This window comes from Triticum urartu, chromosome 4 (assembly GCF_003073215.2).
Source record: "Triticum urartu cultivar G1812 chromosome 4, Tu2.1, whole genome shotgun sequence".
Lineage (NCBI taxonomy): Eukaryota > Viridiplantae > Streptophyta > Magnoliopsida > Poales > Poaceae > Triticum > Triticum urartu.
In genome coordinates, this window is record NC_053025.1 from 93,437,998 (window position 1) to 93,453,980 (window position 15,983).

Genomic DNA, 15,983 nt, shown 5'->3' on the forward strand with positions numbered 1-15,983 from the left:
TATCTCTCTCTTTTTTAATTGACTGCCACATAAGCATGTTTGTTAGTCTCAAGTGCATTATACTACTTATGTTACCCCCACTATGGCCAGCCTCATATCATGATACTGTATCATAATAAATGTTATGTTACTATGTGTCATGCATAGCAATAAATAAAGTCATCTATGATACTAGTCTATGATACTATGCATTAGGAAGGTAGTATCACATCATATGCATGATACTAACTTACGAATTACAAGCAGCCGTATACTATGATACTAGCACGACACTCGTATTTTTTATATCCCTAGATCAGCTACAATACCTACATTTGGCAGTTGAGAACGACAAAAATGAAGTAACAAAACCAATCAAAATAAAGTTTCCACGAGCTAGACGTGCTACACGTCGCTCTATAATTGAGGTGCAGCTGCAGCTGCAGACATGATGAATGGGCTATCATCTGACTCTCCCCCTACATTGACCCTGCAACACATTTCTTTAATCCCAAGAACCCCAAACTCGCCATCGATCACCGATCACATAATACTATTAGAAAATAACCCGCATTGCAAGAACCAAAGTAAACACCGGCCAGAATGATACGATGCCTCTGCCTTGCAAACCAATTCAAACCCCCCTTAATTGGGGTTCCCACACACAAGAATATATTGTGGTGAATAAACTAACCTTTGACACCTAACTTGGTGCAGTTATAAAAGGGGGCTTGGCCTCACAGCTTCGACACCATCTCCCTTCTTCTTCTTCTTCCACCTTCCAATTTCCAGAGTCATTGCTGGTAGCTACCTAATCGACACACCTGAGACGTGCAATGGCGATCCCTGTCATCGACTTCTCCAGGCTTGATGGCGACGAGAGGGCGGCTGCCCTGGCGGAGATCGCCGCCGGGTTCGAGGAGTGGGGGTTCTTCCAGGTAAGCATACGCATATATATAGCTATTCAGAGGTTCAACAATGGATGCCAAATGTTCCATGATACTGATGAGAGGATCCTGTGATGCAGCTGGTGAACACTGGCATCCCTGACGAGCTGCTGGAGAGGGTGAAGAAGGTGTGCACCGACTGCTACAAGCTGCGCGAGGAGGGGTTCAACAGGTCCAACCCCGCGGTCAAGGCCCTGGCGGCCCTGGTGGAGCAGGAAGGCGAGGGCCTCGCCCCAAGGAAGGTCGAAGGCATGGATTGGGAGGATGTCTTCACCCTCCACGACGACCTGCCATGGCCCTCCATCCCTCCAACCTTCAAGTAAGTGAGGGACAGATGATCAGTCAGATGCCCAGTTTTTGTTGGTGGCGTTTGTTGATCGTCGTCGCACTCTGCAGGGAGACGATGATGGAGTACAGGACGGAGCTGAAGAAGCTGGCGGAGAAGATGCTGGGCGTCATGGAGGAGCTTCTGGGGCTGGAGGAAGGGCAAATCACCAAGGTCTTCTCCAAGGACGGCGACTTCGAGCCTTTCTACGGCACCAAGGTGAGCCACTACCCGCCGTGCCCGCGCCCGGAGATGGTGGACGGGCTGCGCGCCCACACCGACGCCGGCGGCCTCATCCTTCTCTTCCAGGACGACCGCGTCGGCGGGCTGCAGGTGCTCGGCCGCGATGGCCGCTGGGCCGACGTCCAGCCCGTGGAGAACGCCATCGTCATCAACACCGGCGACCAGATTGAGGTACGTTGAGTAGTACAGTATTGTACTATCATGCTGGTCTTGGTGGACTTGTGGAGCTCACGTTAATTAATCATCTTGCTTTGTGATCTGGAGAGGCTCATAAAGAAATGAGCAGTCAACCCAACAAACCACCACAAAAAATTTGGGTTCTGAATCGAGAATATCTTCAAATTACTTACTGCAATCAACTTGATCACAGGTGATGAGCAATGGCCGGTACAAGAGCGCGTGGCACCGCGTCCTGGCCACCCGCGACGGCAACCGTCGCTCCATTGCCTCCTTCTACAACCCGGCGCGCGCTGCCACCATCGCGCCGGCGATCCCGGCCGCCGCCGACTCCGGCGACTACCCGAGCTTCTCGTTCGGGGACTACATGGAGGTGTACATCAAGCAGAAGTTCCAGGACAAGGAGCCCAGGTTCGCAGCGGCTGCGGCGACCAAAAATATGGTGGACTGATCAGCCTGAGCCAGCAACCAAAAATGGCTGCACCTGCAAAGCTTCAGCTACTTCTTCCTCCACTTGCTCTCTTAATTAAGTTACTCGGTTAAGTGTGCAATTACAATACAGATTGGTACGATAAATAGGTTGTTAAGTACAGATGTATCGGTGCCGTTCGGCGGTCTCACAGCCATACATGCAAATATATGGTGGCATATGAGATTGTCAGAATGTGCTGTGGTCAGGAGATGCCGGAGTGATTTGTAGCTTGGAACGGCATCTCTCTATGGGTTTCAAATATTTTCTTCTGTTTGGGTGTGAGGTATGTCCGTGTGGTTTGTAAATGTACATTAGTGGGAGATGTGAGGACTGTGGAAAAGTCCTGTGAATGGAATATATATTGATGGGTTGCTTACGATGCAGTGTTACGTTTTTCAGTCTGGAGTCTGCACCATATATGTTGCCCGAGGCAGTACTACTTTCATGAATTTTAAGAGTATAGTAGTAAATTATATTTGACTGGCAAAACTATATTGTGAAAATTATTTATATAAAAAACTAATGGAACAATTTGTGCCTGAAGATTGAAAAATTGACTGCAGTCTACTGCAGCACTATTTTTCCTTTTCTTTTTTGAGCCAACTTGAGCACTAGTAGATCACTGATCTGCTGGCTTTTTTCTTGAAGCCTCACACGGTAGAACAATTGTTCTACGGCAATTTTCTCATATATAACCAGTATGTTAAAAAGTGGGGAGGAAAGAGTAGAAAACTAAAAAAAAGTCCTACAAATAACAGTTTAAGGATTTAACCAACTCCAGTTTTTTGGGAACATGTCCATCATGTCACTAAAATTTTATATCAAACCATTGCTGAAATTCTTCTGAATACTTATCCTTCAACTAGATCTTGAGACACTTTAAAATCTGCCTTTCGAGTGAATCTCGAATTCTGGACAGTTGGCTGAATGTTTCTGAATACTTGACCATTTCTCTGAATCCAAATACTCCAGCATCCCAACATGACTATTTCCATATCTCTGCTGTTTGTTGGGCCGGACCATGTTGCCCAATGCGAGTTTAGCAGCCGGTTGTTGCCACTGCAAGCCCATAAGAACGTGGGCAATGTGGCTAGAAGAAGTAGTTGCTAAGTGAAGAGTTTGAAGATCCAAAAACTAAACTTTCAAATATGAACTTTCAAGACAGAATTTGGAATAAGATACGAGGTTGGGTTGAGAAACTGTTATCTATGGGAGGGCATGATGTCCTGATCAAGTATGTGGTGCAGTCTATTACTAGTACATTATATTCTATGGGGTGTTCTAAATTGCCTCGAAGTCTTTGTGAACCAGGAACGTATCCACCCGAAGCGCAAGCAGTCAGAGCGTGATCTGACGGAGCCAAAAGGCGAGGCGTCCCCATGTCCCACGTCCGACGCAGAGCAGCCGATCCCCTTGCCCTCACGGTTGCAAAACGCTGACATGCTTGGTTCTGTTCTTGGCATACACTACTTGTTCGTTGTGTGGCTGTACATGGTGAATCAGACGAAGGTATCTTACGGCGCCTGCGATGATGCCCTTGAGTTTCACCTCCGTGTTTCACTTGGTCAGCACAGAGTAGCCTGCGGTTTCTCGATTTGGTGGTTGCAACCATAGTTGCGGCATGTCACGCTAATGACCAGTTCTCACTGATTTATTCGGTAGCCCGTTTTTATCACAAGTGTATCTATCACTTTACCCGCTAGAAAGATATAGCCGACATTACCAAGATTTGTGGCATGGAAATGTGCTAGTGTGTACAAGTATGACAATCAAACATGCCCTAAGTTTTGGGGCTGATGAGTCTTTGAGGGCGTGTTTGGTTGCCTGCGGCCATCAGGTCAAGCTATACGAGTAAAACGAGTCAGGCTGAGCAGGGCATGGTTAAAGAAAAACAGCGCAAAAAAGCGACGTATGCATGTTGATTGGTTACCTACATGGTGGTTGGTGGGGTTTCACAGTATGTAGGCTGCATGCGTTGTGAGAAAAGCATGCATTGTGACATGAAAAAGAAGAGAATCTTTCTTACCTGGTGGTCCGTGCGAGCCTGCATGAGTGAAAACTGCCAATTCAGCCGTTCCTCCTCAGCCTGGCCCTGGAGTGCTTTAAACATCGTGTGACGCAGGGAATTGATGTGAGACAAATAATCGAACACTGGGTGAAGTAAAAGATTTCTTCCACATGCCGCGTACCAACCACCATGCGGGCAACCAAACACGCCCCAATGCATCTCTCTCTTATTCAAATTAAGTTACATTGTAAGAGCTACTCACTTTTATTTGCTTTATTACTACTAGCAAAACGGACCCGTGCGGTCCAACGGGAGGAAAAATATATCATAATCTTCAATGGTCATGACCACACTTTGTTGTATCATCGAGATACACTATCACTCTCATTTTCGTGAAATCTTGAACAATTTTTGAAAAACATGAATATTTCTTAAACTCGTGAACATATCTGAAATCGAGAACATTTTTCAAATTCATGAACATTTTAGAGATTTTCGAACATTTTTTAAATCATGAAAAAAAAGAATTCATGAACATTTTATACTATTTGCAAAAAAAATCTAAAGTTGTAACATTTTCTAAAACATTTTTCATGAATAGGCGAATATTTCTAGAATCGACGAACATTTTTTTCGGAAATTGGTGGAATAATTTTTTTAATTCACAAACTTTTTTTGATTTAACGAACTTTTTGAAATGCATGTTCATTTTTGAATCCGCTAACATTGTATGAATTAATAAACTATTTTGCAAGTCACGGACAGTTTTTGACTATTTAGGATATTTTTCAATTCATGAACACTCTTTGAATTGGCAAATTTTTGTTCAATTTCATTAACATTTTTTAATACACGAACTTTAAAAAAGTTCATGAATATTTTAATATTTCCCGAACAAATATGCGAGCATGTTTTAAAAATCACAAACATTTTCTGAATCCACGAGCATTTATGAATTATTAAACATTTATTTCAAAAATCATATTTTTTTTTATTTTCGGAACTTTTTGAATCCCAAATTATTTCAAGTAAAAAAAGAAGACGAAAAATAAAAGCGAAATTTGAAAAACAGGCCACCCGGACATGGGTCGGCCCAAACAGGCGTGTTTTGTCTTCTCCCAGCAACATTTTTCAAATTCGTGAACATTTCACAGATTTTCAAACATTTTCTAAAATCATGGGAAAATTGAATTCATGAACATTCTATACTGTTTATAAACATTTTTCAAAAATTATGAACATTTTCTAAATCAATTTTCAAAAGTTGGATGGCTTGGGGCTCGTCGAAGGTCGTCCTCCCGGTGAACCGGTAGGGGCGCTCTAATGTGGTGCCCTTCCCGTTGATGTGCACCGTAGCCCGGAAGTGATGGATGGCATCACTTGTGTGTTCCAGGTACACAACATATTTCGGGGGTTCATCTTTGCCAAAAGCACGGCGAGTGAGATTGGCAAGGATGGCTACAAAATCTCCAAGCTCGGATGAAGTGGTCTCGTTGTAGACGATGGGACCAGGCATCTTGGTGGTTTGGATATCAGGCTGCAAGTGAAGGCTATGAGGTGCTGAGTAGGGGCAAGGCTTCCTTATAAGCCAGCGGAGTCTTCTATTGCACGCTTGTGGATAGGACAACTCAGGTGTCGGCCATGGGCGCACGGCCCTAGGATTACTGTTGTTGGTAGACACTTCCTTAATATAGAATTCCAAGCAGTCACAAGAATTTGAGTACAAGACCATAAAGGTCCAATGAATATAACAAGGATCTTTAGTGGTGGATGATAGAAGCGACTCGTGGATCTCCAACGTTGATGGGACTCCATTCCCACAGGAATAGCTGACCTGGATAACTCCTATCTTGCATGGCTGCTATATTCGAAATCCTAGGTTGCGAGGTGTCCTCGTAGTGCTCTTCTCGTAATCTGCCCAAGACACTAGCTAGGAACAAGCTAGTGAGTACGTTTGAAGTACTCGCAAAACACAATCAATATTTCTAGAATCGACATTTTTTTTGGAAATTGGTGGAACAATTTTTGAAATTCACAAACATTTTTTTTGATTTAATGAACATTTTTTGAAATGCATGCTCATTTTTTGAATCTGTGAATATTTTATGGATCAATAAACTATTTTATAAGTCACGAACAGTTTTTGGATTTTGAGGATATTTTTTAATTCATGAACATTTTTTGAATTGGAAAAATTTGTTCAATTTCTTTAACATTTTTTCATACACAAACTTCAAAAAATCATGAACAGTTTTTTATTTTCCAAACATTTGTTTTCAATATAAAAATTACAAACATTTTTTAGAAGTCATGAACATTTTATGAATACACAAACATTTATGGATTTTCAAACATTTTATTTCAAAATTTATATTTTTTAATTTGCAAAACTTTTTTGAAGTCCCAAATTGTTTAAAGTAGAAAAAACGAAGACCAAAAAGGAAAACGAAAAAATATTAAAAAAACAGGCCGCCCTGACATGGGACGGCCCAAACAGGCACACTGTGTCTTCTCATGCGCACAGAGCATAGTATGTATAGAAGGTGCTACCGCATGGGCTGACCCAGGTAGGGATTCCCGTATGTGAAATATATTTTATCACTTATAGGTGGCATCGGTGGGTAATATTTGGCAACTTTTGGTGCAATTTCGGTGACATATTGCCAGAAGCAATAGCCTATTTATTATTAGGTATATAGATAGATATAGATATAGATTAGCCGTTTGTTAGTTCGTTCGATGATGCGAAAGTAAACAATAGTGTAGCCTAATCGGGAATGTTTAAACCTACAACTAGTACGACATAGCTAGAAAGACCCATCCTTTAGTTTAAAAGAAGAAGAAAAAAGATTGATTGTTATTGACTAAAAGGTACTCCCTCCGTCCGGAATACTTGTCAAAGAAATGGATATATTTAGACGTATTTTAGTTCTAGATACATTCACTTTTATCCATTTTTACGACAAGTAATTTCAGACGAAGGGAGTATGATGTCTAGCCTCATATCTCAACGTAAAGATGCAGCACCAACTTGTTTCAATAACTATTTGAAGCAAATGCTGTGACAGCACAAAGCACCATGCTTAACTTCTACTGTAGATCAGGATTCTGAATCTTCCTCTGTGAAAAGTCCATGTTGTTCTTCTCGTGCATTTTTTCACTTCAATTTTGCTAGAATTTCTAAATCAGGAGGGATGATGTTTTAGGAGAGACGGAGTCTACCTTTGCCCTACTATGCTACTGGAACTCATGGAAATACCACAACGGTGTTCGCATGTTCCAGGAGGATGCCGGTGCGTCTCCTGGATGCTCACAGTGCTCATGTCATGTGTTGGTTGGGCTGTCTAGGGTCCTAGTCATATAAATGTATTGCCTAATTTTTTTTCATCAGATCGATTTTTTGATTGCATTGACTAGAGCATGCACTTCACATTATGTTCATGGTAAAATCACTAGAGGTATGTGTGACATATCTTGATCCTTCAAATAAAATCTTCACAGAGTAACGCTAAGTTGAAATACGAAAAGTAGCCATCAGCTTCAATATATATGTCTGAGCAAAAATAGACCGGTTCATTAGAATGGGCTATCATCTTCGCGTGGGCTGTCATCTTCTGCTAGGCCCAGAGATAACGAGCTATACTGTTGATTTACAAAGCGGATAATTACAAACGCTATCAGTGTTACCATCACCTGCTGTCACTGTCACTGTCAGGTCAAAAAGTCTGCTCGTCTCCTGTGATGTTACAGATGCTACAGAAAAGATAATCTATCTTCTAACACAAGGAGGTTATCTATGTATAGAGCTATGTATGTACAGGAACATATGCTAGGGTCTAGAGCGCCTTCTGGTCCAGCCTCTCGTTCCAGTTCAGGCACCTGATCAAGCTGCGGAACCAGTCGCCTGTTTGGTCCGATTTGTTGACGGTCGGCAGCGGGTGCTCGCTCATGGATATATGAACGGAGTCTCCTCGTGATAGCTGCTGCCGCCTTTTGCCGTCGAACGACACCCACGCGTTGCTTCTCGCGTCGTCCGGGATCTGGTAATAATAACAAAGTCAATCGATCAGTGGAGCAAGACTCTGGTATTGTTGGATAAACATGGCCAGGGATATTCTAGAGACATAAGAATGCCAGAATTTATCGGGATGAGACAATGGCATAAGATTACATGACAATATTAGGCATTTCACCATCCATCTATTGGAGGATTTCCGTACCTTCAATTCAAGCCGTGCAGAGTCAGGAAGGATGACAGGTCTAAATGACAGCGAGTGTGGGCAGATTGGAGTGAACAGCATACATGGGACATTTGGATGCACCTGGACAGCAAAAACCACAATGACCCCAGTAAATAACTTGTTCTTTTCACTTGATATATCGAAGTACGCATGGAAAAGGAACAGTTGACTGGGAAGAATGAAAAGGTTGCTAAACACAAGTAGTGCGATTGTGGTGCTCAAAAGACAAAAGTACAGGTGACATAGTGCATTTGAAGGAAGCACTAGACCAGCAAAGCAGACAAACAGGCCATAGCATCACTTTCGTTATTCAACCTTGAGGTATGCGTTGCCCCCAAGTTTTTAAAATACAAGATCTTAACTGCAGCAGGTAGATTGAATCTTGCTCACAGGCAACAGAGGAAAACTTTGTATTATGATTGAGTAGATGGTCTGTATACAAAATGAATGCGCTAGTATAGCTTGTGAAAAGCATTTGTAGTTTAAGCTTGTCAAAAGGAACCACTAAACAATTCCGCAGTGGAAATCAAGGACAAAGAGCTTTCCAGATGTTCATTGGTCTGGCTTCGTTGAAACAGGTACAGGATGCATGACAGATGGAACTTTTATTTATATAACCAAAATTCTGTCTTAAATGTAAAAAATATACCCATATGCTGCATAACTGAGAAATAACATGTCACATGGAATGAAAATATAACACAAGAAACATGCATTAGGTGAATCTGGAAAATGCTTTTGTTTACATGCCATGACACAATTTAAATCAATGCTTTTGCTCAGTTCTTCCTAGTAATATAACTTGCAAAAATTAACCTACCATTGAACCCCCTGCTGCTGTAGAGTATGCTGTGCTGCCAGTTGGTGTTGCTACTATCACACCATCTCCTTGAACCTATATATATTCCCATTAATTCAAAGTAGTTGAAGTTACAGTGGATACATAGTAGTACAACAATCCTGAACATCTAAATAAATACAAGCATCAAACAGTAATATAATCTCCACGACTACAAGATCAAGAGTAGCAAGTAGACTCAGCGACACTAATATGTGATGATTATACTGCAATAACCGTTTCTTTCAGGGCACCAAGTGATAAAAGTATGAAACAATGAAGGACAGTTCAGTTTGGAGAAATTTTGAAACATAAGTGACAACTGGCTAAACTTTTCTAGCATAATACAGAATTTGGAGGTGCCACCCATGAAAATTGAGTTAATTCAATATTTGCCATTGTGAACTTTGCGTAGCCAAAAAAATCCAGACAGAAATATAGACAAAGGGCAATGATGCATAGTTACCAAGGAAAAAGGCACAAATAGAGACATCTAGTTTCTAAGGCTTTATACAGATCTTACCTTAGTGATAAGGTGGTTATGCTCATAGCATTCAATTTTTGAGAGATATGGATTAGAACCCCGATCAACAACGACTTCATTTAGCACATCAAACACTTTCCCGGGCATTGCTTTTCCATTTCGAAAGATTACACAGCGTAGACGCATTCTAAGGGTTATATAAACTCCAAGTGTATTGTTCCCATGGATGACAGCTCTCATATCTTGCCTGAAACCTTCAAACTGAAGTGAAGGAAATGTTACATGCTTAGACTTGACAAAAGAAGGTCATAGGATAAAATTCTCTTAGAATGGAGTCTGAAACATACAATATGTGAAGTCAGAAATCCAAGAGATCCAAGATTGAATGAGACAACAGGGGGTACAGAAGTCCTAAATAAGTTTGATGCGTGCAATATGACCCCATCACCACCCAAGCATGTGACAAAATCAACTCTCTCATGAAGGTCGCTGATTTTGGTACAAAATAATATTAGTAAATAGTAATGCAGAAATTAATATACAGTTATATCACTCATCAGACTTACATATGTTTCACTTATACCTGGTATCTTGAGTATAGAAGGTTTGCACAAAACCATAACCAGGAATCCTCGCAAATATATCATGAACATCAGGCTCCACAAGAACATTCATCTTTTCTTGATGATGCAGAAACGAAGCAACCTGAAAAGTAGTATACAGGATATCAAATGATGTGTATGTTGCCAAATAAGAAATAAAATTAGGTAGAAGTACATGAAATGTATATCCTAAGTGACTATCAAACAGCTTGGATAGTTGGAGTAGATAACTAAGTCTTAGACAAACTTTGACACTTACGAAGACATGTACCAAAGAGCATGGACTGCATGAGTTACAAAATTGGGAAATAGGTAACAGATACGTTAGCTACATGATATAGACTGGCTGGCACACATGAATGATTATCCCTACCATGAAGTGAGATCTACAAGTCAATCTACCTCACACAAAAGAGATACAGCTGTTTTGAATTTTAAAGCAAACCCTCATCAATCAGGCAAAACCTTTCAAGAACTTAAACTCTAAAGAAGAAAATTCAAACTATAGTAGCTCACTTAAATAATGCTCTCTTTGATACAACAATACTAAAATTCTCGCAATTAATTCTGTGTAGTTCCACATCTCACTACAAATCCATGGTGTAAGGTAAGTTTCTGAACATAAAACTAGCACTGTATCTATAATTTTATCAAATACTCCCTCTGTTCCTAAATATAAGTCTTTCTAGAGATTCCAATATGGACTACATAAGGAGCAAAATGGGTGAATCTACACTGTAAACTACGTCTATATACATCCGTATGTAGTCCATATTGAAATCTCTAGAAAGACTTATATTTAGGAATGGAGGAAGTACATAATTTGCATGACGGAACTTTATTCTTTAAGATGAGTAGAGTACATTTTGCTACCAAATACAAAAAAAGAAAATATGTATTTATATATGTATGATATGCAATAAATAGATATATACTAAAAAATGGAAATTGTGCATCCACCTCTTTAGCCTCTTCCATGAGCTCATCACCTAATTTCTTCAACAGTAAGACGGTCTTTGGAGGAGATTTCCACATAAGCATCTGTTGCTGGGTGCTAGGATGAGTAAAAGCTAAAGATGATTCTGTTACTTTTTCTCTAGTACAAGAGAATCCATCTGTACGTACTAGAAACATCTCAGCTTTTCTTCTTGACTGAACTCTGACAACACCAGTTGTGGCACAAATACTTCCATCAATTGTATCTGATGAGTATCTCTCAAGATAAGGACCACCATTCTTTTCAGATGGTTTTTGTGATCCAAGCTGAGCATTCCCATTGGGATTGCTCGCATTAGACGTTTTAGGATCGATAGTTAGGAGTGAAGCTTCACTTCCCTTTTCTTCAAAAGAAGTGGAGGTTCCATTGTTCGAGGATTTTCCATTAGTGATACCTGAAGAAACCGATAATATATAATCATTGTCAAATAATGTCCCATTTGCGTTTTTCAAAACCATCATGTCTGCTGCTTCACAATCAATGGCCTCATTATGTTCAGCTCTGAGATTTTGTTTTCTCCTTGAGATCATCAAGCTACTCGATCGTCTTCGAGAGTTCAGAACAGATTTTGGATAAACTCTTTTGCTTCTAAAAAATTTGGTCATCTCCTTTCTAGAGAAAACATTGCAAGTAGGAAACTGTGCCTTAAGGGGACTAGTCTCCAGTTTAAAATCTGAAAGAAGTTCTGTCCTGCTGTCATGCATTTCATCTTGTTCAGTGCTTTGACCATTGGGAAGGGAATTAGTAACTTCCAGATTATTACTTGTAATTTCTATGTCTATATCATGTGCTTCCCCAGCATCCACGGTTCTATCAGACTTCACTACTGCACCATTTTCACTACCATTTGACGAGGAACCTGGGCCATTTGTCGGATCATTCTTCAGCGCCTTACCATTCACAATTGGTGAATGCTTTTTGGTGGCCAGTCTCTCTGCACGAGTGGCATACTGCTTCCATCTGGAGACCATTGCAGATGTCCTATTAATCCCTTCCTTGCTATGAAGATAAATGGGCTTCTTCGTTCCATCTGACACAAGCGCCGCAAATTGCTGAACCTGTTCAGCTGAGGGAGCAGTCCCGATCTCAACTGGCATGTTGACCACCTCTATCTTTCCAGATGAGACAGCTTCGCCAACTGCTGAAAGATATAAATCATCCTTAACATCTTCCTCCCGGAGATCGACAATAGTTCGGAATCCCTTAGCCAATAACCACGCCAGACCCTCCTCACTGACTTGCCCTCCCCTCCAAAATGCGACCTCCAACTCATCTGTCTCCGAATAATCTGGCACAGCTGAAAAGTACACCGGAAACCAATTTGCAAACAATGTTGGACAGGGATGACCATCAACCCTTGCGAAACCCGCATCATAGCAGGCATTCTTCAACCTTTGCAGCCTCATCCAGATATCCAATCCTCGGGGCTCATTCGGTACAAGGTAGCTAGCAAGTGCAACCTGCATGCTCTCACAACACCGCTTCATATCACCACGGAACAGGGCCAGCGGCGGAATCCTATCCATCGTGCTGTGCTCAGATCCTTGGAATGCGCTCGCAACACCTGACCGCCCTGCAAGCACCTCAGTCCTACCCCGGTTCAGCAATGCCAGCATGCAGCCAAGCACAGCAGCAACCTTGTCCTCGAGCACTGGCAGGTCCTCGGATGGCACATCATACCGCACAGGGCACTCGCCTGTCTCTGGATCACAGAGCGCCGACATGACAGCATTTTGGAGCTGCTCTGCGGCACGGAATATGCGGCAGTATGCCTCGATCTCTGCGATGTCACCAGGCACTGGACCCACCCACAACAGCTGGGATAAGTCCCTTGTGTGAGAATTCTGCAGCAAAGAATGTGATGCATCAGTTACGAAGCAACACTACAATATCATATGGAGCTATCGATGCAATCAAACAAGCAACAAAGTTTCCACTTCATTTCTAGCCTCAAGCCAAGTGCTCGATCAAATTCCCACAGAAGCCATATACAGGCTAGAACCATATACAGAAAGCATCTGTCATCAGCCATCCACCCCATAAATGGGGTACAATTTGCATATCGAGGTTCAAGAAGTAGCAGCCGCTAAGATCGCTAGACCAAGAACAAGGGCGGCGCCCCGAGTCGCTTCGACGAACTGTTCCACGGAATGCTCGAGAACGGCAACTAACCTGGGAATCGAGCCCGATCCGGGAATTGAAGGACGACGCCCGCGCGGCGACGCCACGGCGCGCCGCCGCGGGGCGCCAGCACCACCACCGGCCGGCGGCGACCCAGGCGGCACGTTCGCCCGCGAGCGGCGGGAGCGGGAGCTTGGCGGGCCCGTGCCGCGCGCAGACGGCGAGCATCACGCGCGCGCGACGAGGACGAGCGGAGCGGGAGGGAGCGCGTTGCTGTCGAGGCCGCCCGTGGTCTCGGCGTGCCTCTCGATGGCATCCACAGGTGAGGGGGTGGAGTAAAAACTGCGGCCTCTGAGGGAGAGAGGAGAAGAATCCGAACTACCGGTAGGGAAAACAAGATGCGAACTGGCAAAACTCTCCGCGGCAGGTTGGTCACGCCGCCGCCATTGTGGGTGGCTGTGAGCGGATTGCCGTCGCCGATCCCAGATGGAGCGCCCACACGCACACAAAAATATGAGGAGAAATTGCAGAAATGTGATGGGAAGGGGAAGCGGGCAGAAAAAGAAAGTTGGGTGTTGGGGTGATCAGAGTCTCTTTTCTCCGAGATTGACATTCTTGGAGGTTTGCTGAAAGGATGAGGTTCTGTTTTGGGGAGGATATCGTGGACCACATTGTGTGGTTTGGGTTTTATGGACTTCTGTAGAAGTTTTGCTGATGGGAGGAAAAGAAAAGGGTGAACAAAATTATGTGTGCCCTTATGGATTTTAGGGTAATGATGATGGTAATGGGGCCCTACGACCCCCACATCCTTCTTCGAGGCGACGGGGGGGGGGGGGGGGGTGGGGGGGTGGGGGGGGGGGGGGGGGACCCTATTTTTTGCACCGCCTGCACCTCGCCACCGCCGTGGGCCGTTGTCGGGCACATACTCTCCTGGCTCGCCCCCCTCCTCCCTGCCCACGGCGTGGGTGCTCCTCCGACAGATTTCCTTGGCTATGTGGTGCTGCGAAGGTCCGGCGGCGGCTTGGCATAGTGGCTACAGTGGAGGTGTGTGCCTCGTCCAGTGATGGGACCTGTGGCTACGGCGGCCTGTGGTCTTGCCCACATCCTAATTCGGTTCCTGCTGCCGCGGGCATGGTGACACCGGGCCTCCATGGTTGTTGGGCACCGCGTTGATGCAACAGTTGGTGCTGGTTCGATGTGCTGTGCGGTGGTGCACGGTGGGAGGCGTGGTGGGGCGGTGGTCATGGCGAGTGCAGGCAACGGTGTGGCAGCTCGGGCGTGCGCGGCAGTGTTGTCTGGAGGCGATGACGCGAGCTACTGACCAGGTCGACGGTGGCACTGTGATGGCTCGGCCTGGATGGACTTCCTAGGTTTAGGGTTTAGGACCTCGGTTACCTCCTCGGTTTAGGGTTTAGGGTTTAGGACCCCGCCATCCGTGCGTGTTTCGCTGGGCTCGGCCCGCTCTGCGCCTGCCCTGCCGCCGCCGCCGGGACCACCTCCATCTGGGGCGGTGCAGCTGTGTCGTCCGTGGAGCGAGGTGGTCCGCCCTTCTGCAGAGCGGGTGGTGGTCGGGCCGGGGTTCTCCGTCCCCTTCTTGGGCCATGCGATCGCCGGCGCCCTACTGCGGCAGGCGCAGGGGCCGGCGCCGGTGGAAAGGTGCTTCCTTGGGGCCTCTGAGGAGCTCGCCCGCATGGAGGCTGACCTCGCGCGCGCAGTCGTGTTGACTGTAACCGGAGACAGGCCGGAAGTGGATCTTGCATCGGCAGCTGCGGCATTACACGCAGAGTTTGGAATCGGGCCGGCCGACATGTCTATCCGCCCATACTTCCCTAAGGATTTCCTGGTGATTTGCGAGTTGTCGTTCATTAGGCAGCTGATGGTGGAGCGGGGGAGGCTTCTTCCAGCTGGTTCTCCCTCTCCCTGCGTCCTTGGCTCCGGCAGGGGCAGGCCTCCGGTGCCGCCATGCCTTTCTTAGTGCCTCTGGAGCTCCGGGGTGTGCCGACGCATGCATGGACGAGGTGGACCGCGGAGGTGATTCTGCGGGGACTGGGGTTTGTTGTGCAGGTCTCGAGCAGCACGGAGAATCGTTTCGACATGGCTGGATTTAGAATGTGGCTTCGCACGGACGATCCGGCTAGAATCCCGGGTCGTCGCCTCATGTTCGTCGAGGATGTTGGGATCTACGTTAGGGTGCGTCGACTGCAAATTAAAATTTTCCTACGCGCAGAACAACCAAGAACATGCCACGGGAGATGGATCACAGTTCGTTACCACTAGATGCGCAGTGCCGTGCAGCGGAAGAAGAGTTGGGGCAGCGCGTCCGCGTGGATCGCCTCCTCCTCGTCCGATCTCCCTCGTACAGCCGGTCGTCGGTTCCCACGTACAGGTTCGCTGGAGCGACGCAAGTGCATCACCTCTAACGGTATCCGCGCGCGCAGGAGGAACATCGTGCGGCGGACTGCTAGGTCCGATCACACAACCAGCAAACACATGCAAACCCTAGTGACAGCGCTGAAGCGATCAAAATCACGTGAGTGTGCGGCACCTCC

The 15,983-nt window shown here is 45.0% G+C and overlaps 2 protein-coding genes across 2 annotated transcripts; one reads left to right on the forward strand and one right to left on the reverse strand.

The window, feature by feature from the left end:
• The first annotated feature begins 715 nt into the window (after positions 1-715).
• LOC125553613 (1-aminocyclopropane-1-carboxylate oxidase-like) lies at positions 716-2,519 on the forward strand. Its single transcript, XM_048717372.1, has 4 exons — positions 716-917; positions 1,007-1,245; positions 1,323-1,665; positions 1,865-2,519. The coding sequence occupies exons 1-4, from the start codon at positions 816-818 to the stop codon at positions 2,120-2,122; spliced, it is 942 nt and encodes a 313-aa protein (XP_048573329.1). The 5' UTR covers positions 716-815; the 3' UTR covers positions 2,123-2,519.
• A 5,145-nt stretch (positions 2,520-7,664) lies between these two features.
• LOC125550852 (probable NAD kinase 2, chloroplastic) lies at positions 7,665-14,002 on the reverse strand. The gene is made up of 8 exons (XM_048713965.1): positions 13,486-14,002; positions 11,277-13,157; positions 10,298-10,419; positions 10,062-10,203; positions 9,754-9,975; positions 9,213-9,287; positions 8,372-8,473; positions 7,665-8,191 (listed from the first exon to the last, which is right to left on the reverse strand). The coding sequence occupies exons 1-8, from the start codon at positions 13,660-13,662 to the stop codon at positions 7,988-7,990; spliced, it is 2,925 nt and encodes a 974-aa protein (XP_048569922.1). The 5' UTR covers positions 13,663-14,002; the 3' UTR covers positions 7,665-7,987.
• Between the last annotated feature and the right edge of the window lie 1,981 nt (positions 14,003-15,983).